The sequence below is a fragment of the Chinchilla lanigera genome, unplaced genomic scaffold (assembly GCF_000276665.1).
Source record: "Chinchilla lanigera isolate Chin_1 unplaced genomic scaffold, ChiLan1.0 scaffold00004, whole genome shotgun sequence".
Lineage (NCBI taxonomy): Eukaryota > Metazoa > Chordata > Mammalia > Rodentia > Chinchillidae > Chinchilla > Chinchilla lanigera.
The window spans coordinates 40,616,818-40,630,519 of record NW_004955405.1 but is presented as its reverse complement, the minus strand read 5'-3'; the positions used below and the strand labels follow the sequence as shown (position 1 = coordinate 40,630,519).

The window sequence follows — 13,702 nt, the reverse complement described above, 5'->3', positions numbered from 1 at the left end:
TGTGTGTGTGTGTGTGTGTGTGTGTGTCTGTTCCCCTTCATCCTCCCCAAAGTAGAAATCAAAATATGACTGCAGAGGCATCTGTGTAAACAAATCCACCAAGGCTCAAAACCGAAGCTGCTCAAGAACCAAGAACTATTTGTGGGACAAATGGACGGATGTTCAAGGGAACGTGAGTTTCCAAATGGCTGCATTAACCAGGGCCCGTGCTGCGACAGAGTATCCTGCCGGGACTGCTGTGAACGAGTGACAGACAGCACTCTGAGTGCGCCGCCTGACTGTTCCTTTGGTGCCCCCCAAATTTAGTTCCCAGTGCATTCTGAAAATGGCCCGACTCTTAAGGAGAACTAGGCTCTGAGGCTAGGGCGGGAGATTCTAACTTGGAGTCAAGGGAATTGTTGAGGGAGATGTACCTGATTTTCTCAGTGGGGCTGGGAGGAGGGTGTCGCTCAGCAAGGAGAAACCTAGAGAATGAGAGCTCTTTAAGGCCCCCTGTAAGCCTGTGGCATCTTTGGGAGGCGTCAGCCTCCCCCAAACCCGCCTCGTGGGCAGTGTGTGAAGCCAGTGGCCAGCCTGAGCCGCCCTGAGTGTCCCTGAGGCCTGGGAAGGGCCTGAGCCAGGAAGCTCCGGTGGGGTGGGGAGGACTCACTTATCTGGGTTTGTGTCAGGACGACTGGACTTGGGCGGTGTCCCCAGACCTGCTCCCCTCCCTAGCTGGGTACCCACTGGCTGCACTTCCCAGCCTCCCTGTAGTGGGCATGAGGCCTCCTTGCTGATGGGGGTTGAAGAGAGAGGATTTCCTCCCCCTGCCTCCTCTTCCTCCTCCTCCTCTTCCCTCCTCCTCCTCCTCTTCCCTCCTCCTCCTCCTCCTCCTCTTTCCTTCTCTGCTGCTGGTGCAGTCTTGGTGAGCCCTGGGTCACCTGCAGGCTCTGGCCCCACCACAGAGACTCCAAGTTGGAAGGTCCTTGGCGGCCGCCTAGGGGCCTGGCCGGGGTTCTGTGGGCCAGGCTTCGAGAGCCATCACACCAGGTCTAGGGAAGCCTAATATGAGAGAACGTGAGTTTCCAAACAGCTGCATTAACCAGGGCCTGCGGTGTGACAGAACAGCCTGCCAGGACTGCTGTGAGCGTGAAAGGGACCTTGCTCCCTTGCTAACTCCTCACATGTTGCATCCCTGTAACAGCACCTTAGCCTGTCCCAGCGAATCCAGGAGTTGAGGGAGAGGAAAGATAGGAAGACCACTCTCAGGTCTTGTGCCTGGGAATGTGAAGAAAACGGAGCAGGTTTGGATGGAAAAAGCATGAACTGGTTACTACCAAACCCTCCATGCCACAAAGATGGAGTCTTTCTGAAGTCTCTCTGAGCCTCCACACCGAAAGCCTCTCTGCTTCCTGTGGAACCCACAGAACGAATTCATACCTTGCTGGCTTGTTGGTAGCAAAGCCTCAGCATTTTAATTGGAATGATTTCCCATAGCACCCAGCATAGATCTTGGCAGATTAAAATTCCTAAAGGGAAAAATCTCTGTACACACATATACATGCATATACGCATAATCATGCATACATCTATGTAAATAGGATCCTCCATTCAAGGTTTAAATGCAGGGTTATTTTTTTCACTTTAAAAATACTGTTCCAGAAATCGAATCTAACGTTGCTGATAAGTCTGACATCAGTCTCCCCATTTTCTCTCTTTGGAGATTGTCTGCATTTTCCTTTGGGGAGTTAATAAGACTTTTCTTCAGTTTCCTTCACTGAGTGTAGAGCTGAGGAGCCTCCCCACAGTTAGTCGGCACAGAATACACTGGAAGCTTGCAGTTGGGAAAGTCTTGTCTCTTTCCATTCTGTGAAACTCTGGCTGCCACTCCTCCACTCTCTGTTCTGTCTCGGGGACACTTATTAGATATCTATTAAATAAATACTGGAATTTCTGGATGTATCAGCTCTTCTGTACTTAACATTTCTTTGTCTCCGTATCAAATTGTTGGAGGATTCCTCAGCTCAGTCTCTCCACTCGCTAATTTTCTTTCAGTGGGATCTAGTTTTCTGCTCAATTCACCTGTTGAAATTTATTTCAACAAATATGGATTTCTTTTTGAAATCGGTAGTTGACTTGTGGATATGGTCTCCTCTTTCAGTTTCTTTCTTCCTTTCTTCCTTCTTTTCTTTTCTTTTCTTTTCTTTTCTTTTCTTTTCTTTTCTTTTCTTTTCTTTTCTTTTCTTTCTTTCTTTCTTGGTACTGGGAATCAAACTCAGGACCTTGTGCTTGCCAAGCAGGTGCTGTGCCACGAGCTACATCCCCAGCTCTTCTTTCGGTTCTTGTCCTAACGCTCTTCTCAGGCTGTCTGTCCTGCATGGTGACTGCATTCCTTGGGATATAAACCCTCCTTTTCCTTAGCGTGCAGTTGTTCGTTGCTGGGGCTGGGCTTCCGCCAGTGCTTTGGTGGTGAAACACCCGCGATATAAAATCCCATCGCCTTGAGCGGACACCTCGGGGGCGTAAGCGCAGGTGCCGTTTGCCGCCGTTGCCGCTATCCGTTCCCAGCGTTCCTCCTATTCCCAGCCCGAAGTTCTGGCCCCGCTGCCCCTGGAGCCACCGTTCCACTCTGTGGATTTGACTCCTCCGGGGTCCTCAGGCAAGCTGGATCCTGGAACGTTTTTCCCCTTGTGTCTGGTTTATTTCACTTCAGGTTCATCTGTGTTGAAGCATGTGTGGGAGTGCTGTTTATTTCTAAGGCTGAAGCGTGTCCCACGGTGTGTACAGGCCACGTTCTGTTTAGCCATCCACCCATCAGTGGACACTTGTGTCCCTCCAACCTTTTGGCTACTGTAAACGATGCTGCTATGAACACTGATATACAAGGATCTGTTGCGGTCTCTACTTTCAATTCTTTTGCGTATATACCCAGGCTTGGGGGGTTCTTGGTTATCAGTTAATCTCACAAGAGTTCTGTGCACCTCTAGGCGGTGTGGGCTCCTGGAAGCACCACCCTCATCATGGTCATGTGCAGGGCGACCCTTGCCTGGCTCCTGACCAGCTCTGTTTATAGGTCCTGTCTCACTCACGTCCAGTGGTTGTGGCTTTGTATACGGCGTCCTACCTGCCCCCTTTCCAAAGCTACCGCTCAAGTTTTGGGTTCAGACAGAATGCCCTCCCTCCTTTCATGAATGGGTGTGTGTTAAATTATCTTTTTTTTCAGTACCGGGAATTGAACTCACGACCTTGTGCTTGCCAGGCAGCCGCTGTGCCGCTGAGCTAAATCCCCAGCCCCTTTATCTTATACATCATTTTTATCATTTCACTGGCATAGTTTTGGGAGTGGAGCTTTTTATCACATGCATAATCTGCCAACTTGAAAACAGACCATGGGCAGCGTACCAGTGGGTAAGCCAACACCCGCAAGTCCTCCAAAGCCCCAGGAAGATGCCGAGGTTTTGGCACTGCCTTGCGAGGAAGAGCATTTTCCCAGAAAGCTCTTGGTTCAGCGCCCTCCCCACGCCGAAACCTTAGGGAGCTCTCATTACCTGTAGTGCTGAGGCCGGTGTACTCGGGGGAAGGGTTGCTGACAGGGGACGAGGGAGGTGGCACCTCCACGGAGGTGGCAGATTTTGCGGGAGAAAACGACGGCACGGGCGAAGGGGTTGGTGGGGCTGCCTCTGTCAGGACGATCTCTTCCTGAACCTCTGTGGAGAGAGACAAGGCGAGCGCTCAGCCCAGCGCGGAGGCAGGCCGTCCTTAAGGGACTCGGAGCAGTGAACGCTATTTCGCCATCTGTGTTGCGCCAGCCGCCCCCCGCTTGAAGCGTTTGTGCTTTCCCACTACTGTGGCGTGTGAGGCAAGTCCCAGAAGCAGACACACCACTCCAAAGGGAGAACGCCTGGGGCTTCCTGGCCCGGCCCACAGCGGCTGCAAGCCCGGCTGCAAGCCCAGCCGCAGCGGTCGCCCCCAGGCCCGCTCACCACTGCTGCCCTCGCCCTTCATGGCTCGCATGAGCTCGTTGGCCCGCTCCTGGCAGTGCAGCGACTCCAGCAGGTACAGCACGTAGTCGTCGAACATCAAGTGGATGAGGTGGAAAGACCCTGGCGAGGGAAGATGGAGCGGGGAAGTCAGCCCCGGCAGCAGGCGGGCTCCTCCGCACACGGCGGCAGCCCTCGCTCCCGTGCTCCCCGAGACGTGCTCAGGGGTCTGCTTTCCCCACCCTGCCCATCTCCTCGCTCGCGCGTTGCTGTATTCCCAGCCACCCCACCGGTTCGCTCCTCCATTCCGACGGCCTCGCGGTACAGGGCGCCCACGGCACCAGCTCTCCCGGGCTGCCGAGCTCCGCCCACCGCTCCGCCCCTTCACCCCGCTCAGCGCTTACTGACACAGGGTCACGCACTCCCCCCTCCACATGCATAAGAAATGACCCCAGCTGGCCCGCAGCAGCGTCCACGGCAGGGACTGTGCCTTTAGTTCACGGATGTCTACCACCGTGCCTGACAGAATTCTGATAGCAAAACCGAAATTTTAAATATGCAATAACCAAGTTATTTCCCAAAAGGTTTGCGAGACTTCACCTAGTTCTTAGGAAAGGTATTGGACTGAAATAAGCTGGCATCTTTAAGCAGTGCCCCTCATCTCCAGCGTGGGGTAGATATTTCGTAAAAGGCAGTGTGAACAGTCAGCCGAGGAGAGTTTCCTGTGGGCCCAGGTCTGAGGTCTGAGTTTTATGCCCTTTAATTAATCTCTTCAACCATTCTGGGTGGAGGGCATTTTTGTTCCAATTTTTCAGGTTATCCTCCCTAATTATTATTATTATTTTTTTGTCTTTTTGAGACAGAGTCTTGCTGTGCAGTGCAGGCTGGCCTTGAGCTCACTTTGTAGCCCAGGCTGGTCTCGAACTCTCAACGATCCTCCTGCCTCAGCCTCCCGAGTGCTGGGATTGCAGGTGTGCACCACCACGCCTGGCCTCCCTAATCATTTTTTAATTTTTATTTTTATGAGTACATGCTTGCAGTTGGGACATGCACATAACACATCTTACTTCTTTTTATGGCCCCTTCCCTCCACTCCCTAACCGTTCTGAACATTCAAAACAAAATCAGGTATTTTGAGACTGCGTTCTTGCTGACCATGGTGTTAGCTGCTGTAGATTTATTGTCAGTCATTCTCATCTCATCCACGTGAAGTGAGTAATATTCTTTTTTTACAAAAGGGGAATCAAGGCTTAGAGAGGTAAAATAAGCATCCAAAGTCAGTAAGTGGCAGAACCAGGACTCCAACCCAAGACTGCTCCTGGAGTTGCTTTTCAACTGTTACGCAGTATGGCTCTCTAAAATGAGGACGCTGTGGAATACCAGGAGGAAAAGTACCTGCTCAAGGCTTCATCAGTGGTAGCTACTGTGACTATTTCAAGAACCAGCCAATGATAGTTTTCTTCATAAAGTATGCCCAAGGATGGGCACCAGATGCTTAAAAAGAAAAGGTGCCTCTAATGAAGAAATTCTTTTGCTACGGTGTTGATCTAGGTCAACACGGATAGAAGGAACAACCATGGCATAATGAGTCAGAATGCGAAACCCTGGCTGGGTGAAAAAATGGAATTTGGCTGGTAGTTTTAAAGCCAGCAGACACTGCAAATCATCTGTCAGCCCTCCGGTTTTTTAGATAAGGAAGCAAAGATCTGACGAGGTAAAGAAACAGGTTTAAGATCACACTGTTGGAAAAATCAGAGCTGAGCCCGGAGGCTGCACTTCTGGGAAACTGCTGTTTTGGGCTCCCAGAGCCTTCATTCAGGGTCTGATCCGTTACCCAGCCAGTCCGGTAAACTTCAGTCGTGCTTCAAACAGGTGGCGCAAGTGCTCCTGCCGTTCGCCTGCTATCACGTCACACATTCTGGGTATACAGGACGCGTACAGCTTAGCCCTGGCCTCACAAAGGCCACAGCGTTCTCAGCAAGCAGAAATTTATCATTAAGATTACTGAGCAAGAAGCAGTTCATGCCAGGGTGTCATGGCCATAGGACTGGTGCGCACGGGGAGAGTGGAAAACGGAAAGGGAGACACAGAAAGATTGATGGGGCGGGTGTTCACATTGAGCTACATCCCCAGCCCCTATTTCATTTTTTATTTTATTTTGCTTTTGGAGAGAGGGTCTCACTAAGTCCCTAAGTTGCCCAGCCTGGGCTCAAACTTGTGATCCCCCTGTCTCAGCCTTCCGAGAGCTGGAACTGCAGATGTGTGCCACCACACCGGCCGCAGAGATGGTTCTGTCTTGTCCACTGTTGTGGATCAAGCCTCCAGAACCGTGCCGGGCACAGATTAGAGGCACATGTTTGTTAACTGAATGAATCAAATGAGCAAGTGTTGACCACTCGGTCGTATGCCCTGTGCTAGGCTGGTGGAGCGTTCCGACCACATTCTGAGGCAGGGGTTGTCACCCTCAGGAGCCCTTGGGGAAACGAGGCTCAGGGGGCTGTGCAACTTTCCCCATAGTCAGACAGCTGGTGAACATCAGAGCCTACCAGGATAAAAGCTGTTAGGAGAGAGAAAGATACTTGTGTCGTTGCTGTCTGGCAACCTAGCAATTTATAGAATCTAAAATTTTCTTTTTTCCTATGAAAAATTTCAAACATATATGAAAGTAGAGAATTTTTTCACTGAACCCTAGTGTATTTGCCACCTAGCTTTCTAATATCGTAATATTTTATTACATTTAAACCAGCCTTTTTTAATTGAAGAAAAATATAAAACCCCATGTTCCCTTCCTTCATCATATCTCTCTGCCTCCTTGTCTGTCCCGAGCAGTCACTCCCTGGCATGTCATTTAGTGCTCACACGCGTTTCAGATGTTCACCACATATGTTTATGGATCCACGAATGTCACAGGATTCTCTGTGTCCAGATTTGATGTAAAGGTGTAATACTTGAGACGGCATTCTGCAGCTTGCTTGTAACAATCTGTGTTTTGAGGTCCATCCACGAGGATACATGTGGCCCTTGCTGAATGAGCCTGGCTTGAAAGTACCGTGATCTCTGCATTCTCCTGCCGGGGGAAGCTCGGTCCTTGGCAATTTTGCACTGATGGAAATGGGCTGCAATGAATTTTTTCGTACCTGTTTTCTGGAAGTGGAATTGACAGGGCCCAGGAGCATCTGCATCTTTAATCTTATGAGACAGTGCCAAACGCTGAGCAAAATGCCCTATGACTTTTCTGGCACTGTATGGAATGTAATAATTTTCAGCCCGAAAGTGTGAGATGTTGTCACTGCAATCTGCACTGCCCGGGTTATTACCAAGGCACAGATCTTTCTGTATGACTGTTGTCCACTTGAACGTCCTCTTTTTGAGACAGGGTTTCGCTGTGTAGTTCAAGCTGGTTGTGAACTCACTGTGTAGCCCAGGCTGGCCTCAAACTTGCGGTGATCCTCCTACTTCAGTCTCCCAAGTACTGGGATTACAGGTATGTGCCACTATGCCAGGCTGAACTTCCTCTTTAGTGAGTTGCCTACTCATAGTTTTTGCTCCTTTTTCTATTGGGGTATTTATTTGTCTTTAAAAAATCTATTTAGAGAGGTTTATTATATATTCTGGACTTTAATCCTTTAATAGTTATATGCATTGCAAAATACCTTCTCCCTTTTGGTTGCTTTTATATTTTAACTTTGTTTCAGGTGTAAACAGAAGTTTAAAATCCAAATGTTGCCGATTTGGCCTTGTTTTTCTTTTTCTTTTTGTCTTTTTTTGGCACCATTCAAAAGAAATAATTTCCTCTTCCAGGATCATAAATGTAGCATTTCATATTTCCTTCCAAAAAGTTTAAAATTTGTTGTTACTGTTTTTTATTTAGACGTTTCCTTTCAGAAGTTATACGGAAGGGGCCTAATTTTATTTTCTTCTTGGAACATTTCCAACTGATTTTCATGCCCCCTCCTCCTCCCGTCCCTCATGTAAATCATCTCTACTGCACTCGTTTGATGGACAGGGGAACAAGGATCTGACGAGGCGGAGACAGGAGGCAGTGGCTCTGCCCCGGGCCTCTCTGCTCTGCCCCGGGCCTCTCTGCTCTGCCCCGGGACTCTCTGCTCTGCCCCTTGCTGTTTGTCCAGCGCTTTGAGGCCCTGGGCCACCTTGCTTGAGGACACCTCTGGGAGTCAGCTGAGCAAGTCCCTGCACCTCGTCCCCCCACACCTTGCTCTTCATGTGAATTTCCAGATCAAATTGTTAAAAAATCAAAGAAAAAATGTTAAGATTTGGGCTGGAATTACTTTGAATGGATATACTAAATGAAGATAATTAACATCTTTTTGAGCTTGAGTCTTTCTAAACACAGGCATGGTGTACTTCAGTAACTTTTAAAATTTCTCCTTGAAGATCTTAAAATAATTTTTATTGAATTATTTCTAGGTACTTTTTAGTTTCAGGTATATTTGTTTTCCAGTTAGTGCTGAAAATACCAACAATTTTATTACAACTGAACTTAGTAACCTGGCTGAATTCCTATTGGTTTTATTAGTTTATAGATTCTGTTTTGCCAACAATTATAACATCTATAAATAAAGATAGCTTTGTGTTTCCCTCCCAATTCTAGTATTTCTTTTCCTTTTCTTATTGCATTGGCTAGGATCTCTAGCATATATTGTCTTCTAAGACTTAAGCAGAAGAACTTATAAAATTTCACCATTTAGTATAATATTTGCTGTAGATTTTGGGATACTTTTTAGTATTAAATAAATCATCTATTCATAATTTGCTAAGAATTTTCTCAGAACTCATATTTGAAAGCTGAATAGCATCTAATGCTATTTATTTCTCTGTAGCTATGGAGATGATCATATGATTTTTCACTTTAAATCTATCAATATAGTATGCTAAGTAGTAACTGTTAGACTTGACTAATATTTGAATTTTTGTCATAGATTTATTAATCATGATTGTTAAAAAAACTGCCATAGGATTAGACTGCTAATAGTTTACCTAGACTTTTTCAACTGTGAAAACACATGTGGTTGAATCACAACTTTTTTCCTCTACTATTCTTGCCAGATTTTGAAATTGAGATTAGCTTTATAAGTTTTATTGCTTTTATTCTTTTATTTTTATCTTCTTAAATATTGATTTTCATGACTTCATGTTTATTTTCATAAACTAAGAATTACATGTTTCTTTTAAGTCTAGTAAAAATTTTCTGTAAAAGTATTTTTGCCTGATGTTTTTTCTTTTTTTCGAGACAGGGTCTCGCTATGCAGTTCAGGCTGGCCTTGAGCTCACTCTGTAGCCCAGGCTGGTCTCAAACTTGCAATGATGCTCCTGCCTCAGCCTCCTGAGTGCTTGGATTACAGGCGTGTGCCACCATGCCTGGCCTATGCCTGATGTGTTTTGAAGGAAGACACTTTTCCTTGTGCTCTGATTATTAATTGTTCTTCATTTCTGCTGTGCTATTTTATATTTTTATTTACCACCCAATTTTTATGCTTCTTTTATCTTCTTAATTCTTGCCATCTCTTAAATGCTTATATTTTTTCACTTTTCCTCTATAAATTATGTTTCTGTTCTTTTAGTGATGATCCCTTCATGTATCTACTTATCTATTGTAATAAAACTAAATTTTGCTGGGTGTGGTGGCACATGCCTGTAATCCTAGCACTCACAAGTTCCAGGCCAGCCTGGGCAACATAGTGAGTTCAAGATCAACCTAAGCTACATATCGAGAGCCTGTCTCAGGAAAAAACAAACAAACAAAAAGTAAAACAGAGCAAAAAAACCCTAAACTTTTCCTACAAAATCCAAATTTATTTAGTATTTCTAAATAGGATGAAGACCTTAGCACACTTTAATGATTCCTTGGACATCCTCTTCCTATAACATCATGTTGTATTGTTTTTCTTGAACTTGATTTTGCCTTTTTCAAATATACACACAAAGATTAGTTTTAAAATTAAAGCCAGTTGGGCACTCAGGAGGCTGAGGCAGGAAAATCACTGTGAGTTTAAGGGCAGCCTGAACTACATAGTGAGACCCTGTCTCAAAAAAATAAAATAAAATCAGAACCAAAAACTAATTAAATTTGCTTAGAGATTTAAAAATTTCTCTTATTTGAAAAAAGCCCTCCCCCCAATACTTTCACATTCTTTCCACTGAGAATTGGAGATGATGCAAGCCCTTGCGTCTTGGTGGGCTGTGACGGCTTGGCCCAGCGGGTGGGGAGGTCACACTGGTCCTGAGCCAGAGAAACAAGATGAGACACTCGTATGCAGAGCTCCGAGCCACCCAGTGTCCTGACCCACGGAAGCCGTCTGCATCAGTGTGGTTGTATTAGTCCATGAGGTTTTAATTTGTTATACAGCAGCAATAACCGGGAAATTGTGGTATTTTGGACCTCCTCTGTGGCTTCATTTTTCTTCTGGCTGAAATGCATCCTTCCATAGTCTTTTCCTTTTCTAAATGAAGATCGTGGGTGCCAGACTCTTTTAGTCTTTGTGTAACTGAAGATGTCTCTCTGTTGTCCTCATCGTTCTTGAGTAACAGTTTGCAGTTCTGCTGTCCATGCTTACAGGCTATCTCTCCATTATCTCCTGGCGTCTGCTAGCTCCTGTGCCGGTCTAGTCACTGTTCTTGCATAGCTTTCATTTCATCCATATATATGGGGATTAAACATAGTGGACTAAACATAGTGCATTAAACATAGACTAAAGGAAGTGAAGTGGTCCAGCCCTTTGGTCCCGGTCTCTGAGCCCAGGGTGGCCGTGGGAATGGAGGCCCGGGTTCTGTGGCCAGGCAGATCTGCGTTGGAAACAGAGCCCAGCCCTGGCCACCTTGGTCTTAGGCATGAACATTCTGGTGAAAACCCAGAAGGAAACGATGGAGACGCCCGCGCTGCCTGGGGACCCAGGCATCCCGGGAACAGAACTCGGATCAGTCGGCTGAAAATACAGCGTGGGTTCTGAGACAGAAGCCTAAATCGGCTCAGCTCAGCCAGGACTAAAAGTTCACTGCCTGCTGCCTTTGCCCAAGATTTTGCTGGAAACCACTGCTTCCAGCAAAGAAAGTCGGGCCGCTCCAGCTCCCAGCGTGGCCCTTTCAGGGAGAAGAGATGAGGGGAAGAAAGGAGTCAAGCACCTTTGAAAGGGGTTGTTCTGGGGAGAGCTGACGAGACCCCTGCCTGGGCTCCCGCGGCGTCCCACACGGTCTCTGTGACGGTCAGCGGCTGCACAGGGACATTCCCGGCGTGGCCGGGCGGGGGTGTGGAGACACACAGAGCTGGCCTCAGCGGAGGGAGGGCCGGGGCCAGGGCTCTTTTTCCTAATTAGCTGTTTTCATACAGGGAACGCATGACCCAAACACAGCCACCAACCGGGGCTTTGACACACACAGGCCCCAAGGGGGAGGTGGGCTTTTGTGCGCCGCAAATTCTTTCAACTTGCTCCTCACCCCAGCCGCACAGCGCGACAATGCGTCCCATGGGCTAGGCTATTTCAGATCGTTTGCTAAACGGACTTGGAGACAGGTATTATTTCAGCCCATTCAAGGCTGAAAAATACTGTAAAAGTGAAATCAGGTTAATCTCTCTTCCTACCCTTTACCAAAGGATTTGTGATTTTTTTTTCCATATCTGCCCAAGCTTCCAACCTATTCTAAAATGAACACATTTCAAGAACAATACTTCTCAGAAACAAACTCAATCCATTCATTATACCCACTTGTTTTACTTGGTCAAAACAAATGAATTGCAAAGAATACTGCTGCAGAGACCGTCGCCTTCCCCGTCTCGCGGGGGCTGGTCAGTTTACAAACCAGCAGGCCGAAGCACACAGCCGAAACGAGGAGGGGCGCTCCCTCTACGGCCGTGTGCATGTGTTTGTGTGTGACGCTCGGTCTTTGATTAAAGGGAAAACCTCTCACGTCTTTTTCAACTGCTCCCTAAAGTGCATGCAGTTACGCGTGAATGAGTTTTCCAGAGCCAGGATAACATGTGCTATCGCTGACCTGCAGACCTGGACATCGTCAGCACCAGCACTGCCCGGGCCGCCGGCGGCGAGTACTTCCACACCCGGCTCCGAAAGAGTTTCCATCTGCAGCCGAGGGACAGGCGGCTTCAGAGGACTTTCAGCGCCGGGATGAAAGAAATGCGCAACAAAACGCCTCTCCGAGTGGGCAAACAGGGCTTTCACGGACGGGGCTGTTTAGAAAAACGAGCGCGCCTGTGTTTCGCCACAGCGTCACGTGGCTGCCCAGGACAACTGCAAACGAGTGACAGAACCACAGCAGCAGGACAGCCGCGTCACGTTCTCCTCAGGGCAGAACCCAGTGCTGATTGGCCTAATTGGACATAATGAGAAACGAAACCGCGGTGCTCCTTGGAAAGCAAAAGGGAACTGAAGCAATTACCCGGAAAACTCACCCGCAGTCCTTTGCCAAAACGCTTGGAGACAGAGGCCAACGTGTTCTGGGTTTCGAATGCGCAGATAACGCCCTCAAGCCCCCCCCTCCCTCTGCGCTGGATGACCCGGGCTCCTGGCATATTTGGTTCAGTTTTGGTTTGGTTTTTAGAGACAGGGTCGCGCTGTGTAGTCCAGGCTGGTCTTGAATTCGCTATGTAGCCCAGGCTGGCCTCGGATTCCCTGAGATCCTCCAGCCTCAGCTTCCTGAGTGCTGGGATGACAGGCCACTGTAGCTGGCTTCAATGCATGGTTGGCTCTTTGAAAAATAGAAACCCATCTCCTACAGTGGGGTTAAGGTTCTGCAGAGCTAGGACCTCTGGGCAGAGGTGTTGGCCCTGCTATTGCAGGAAGCCTGGATGAGGAATGGGGGGCAGGGCTGATCCTGGAGGTGATGAAAACCCAAGGGGTACAAAAGAGAAGATGCATTCAAAAGACCTTTTCTAAGGATTAGACTAGACTGCACTTTTAAAGAAACAGCAGCTGGGTGTGGTGGCACAAGCCCGTAATTCCAGCATTCGGGAGGCTGAGGCAGGAGGGTTGATAAGAATTAGAGCCCAGCTTGGGCTACACAGTGAGACCCCATCTCCAAATAAATAAATAAATAAGGAAAATTGCTAAGAAATAGCAATAGAAATTCAAATGTCAATCATTGGAAAAATGAAGAAAAGGTGTCCATGAGGCCACATGCAGATGCTGACACTCAAGGCGTCCTCACATGCCGCGTCTGAGGGAGTCCACAGGGACAGGACGCAGTCACCCGGACAGCCGGTCCGAGGGGCGCATGCTTTCTGCTATTTATTCCTCCACGCTCAAGTGACGCTCTGGGTATGGGAACCGCCCATGCGCATGCGCAGAGAACACCCCCACCCCCCACCCCGCGTCATCTTTGTCTCGGAAAGCGCTGACAGCTTCATGTCCCCCACGACCTGGTGGCCCGGCACCCGGGGGAGGAGTTCGGGGGCAGGCGCAGGGAGGGCCGGGGCGGCCTTACCGAAGCTGGGGGCGCTGTGCAAAGTCATATCCCGGATCACCCTGGTGCCGAAGCAGGACCACATCAGCAGGAACTGCTGGGCCACCTTCTTCAGCGACCCTTGTCTCTTGGCGGCCACCTACGAGAGAGTGCGTGGCTGTAATACTGAGCAACTGTGGCGCAGTACGGAAGCAGAAGGCCTAGGAGACCCAGGGTCAATACGACGGAAGCGTGGTTTCTGACTTCTCGGTCCTAGCAGCAAGGCTGTGCTTTAACGTGGTTATAGCAGCGCGCTAATGACAGTTGAGCCC

The 13,702-nt window shown here is 48.3% G+C and overlaps 1 protein-coding gene across 4 annotated transcripts in view; it reads right to left on the bottom strand.

The window, feature by feature from the left end:
* The window catches only part of Rfx4 (regulatory factor X, 4 (influences HLA class II expression)), a 165,602-nt gene that overhangs the window by 18,473 nt on the left and 133,427 nt on the right, over positions 1-13,702 (bottom strand). For all 4 annotated transcript variants that reach the window (XM_005374623.2, XM_005374622.1, XM_005374624.1 and 1 more), the window contains 3 exons: positions 13,413-13,530; positions 3,963-4,082; positions 3,528-3,686 (listed from right to left, as the gene is read on the bottom strand). In XM_005374623.2, coding sequence (XP_005374680.1) covers positions 3,528-3,686; positions 3,963-4,082; positions 13,413-13,530 — 397 coding nt within the window. The remainder of the gene's footprint in view (positions 1-3,527; positions 3,687-3,962; positions 4,083-13,412; positions 13,531-13,702) is intronic.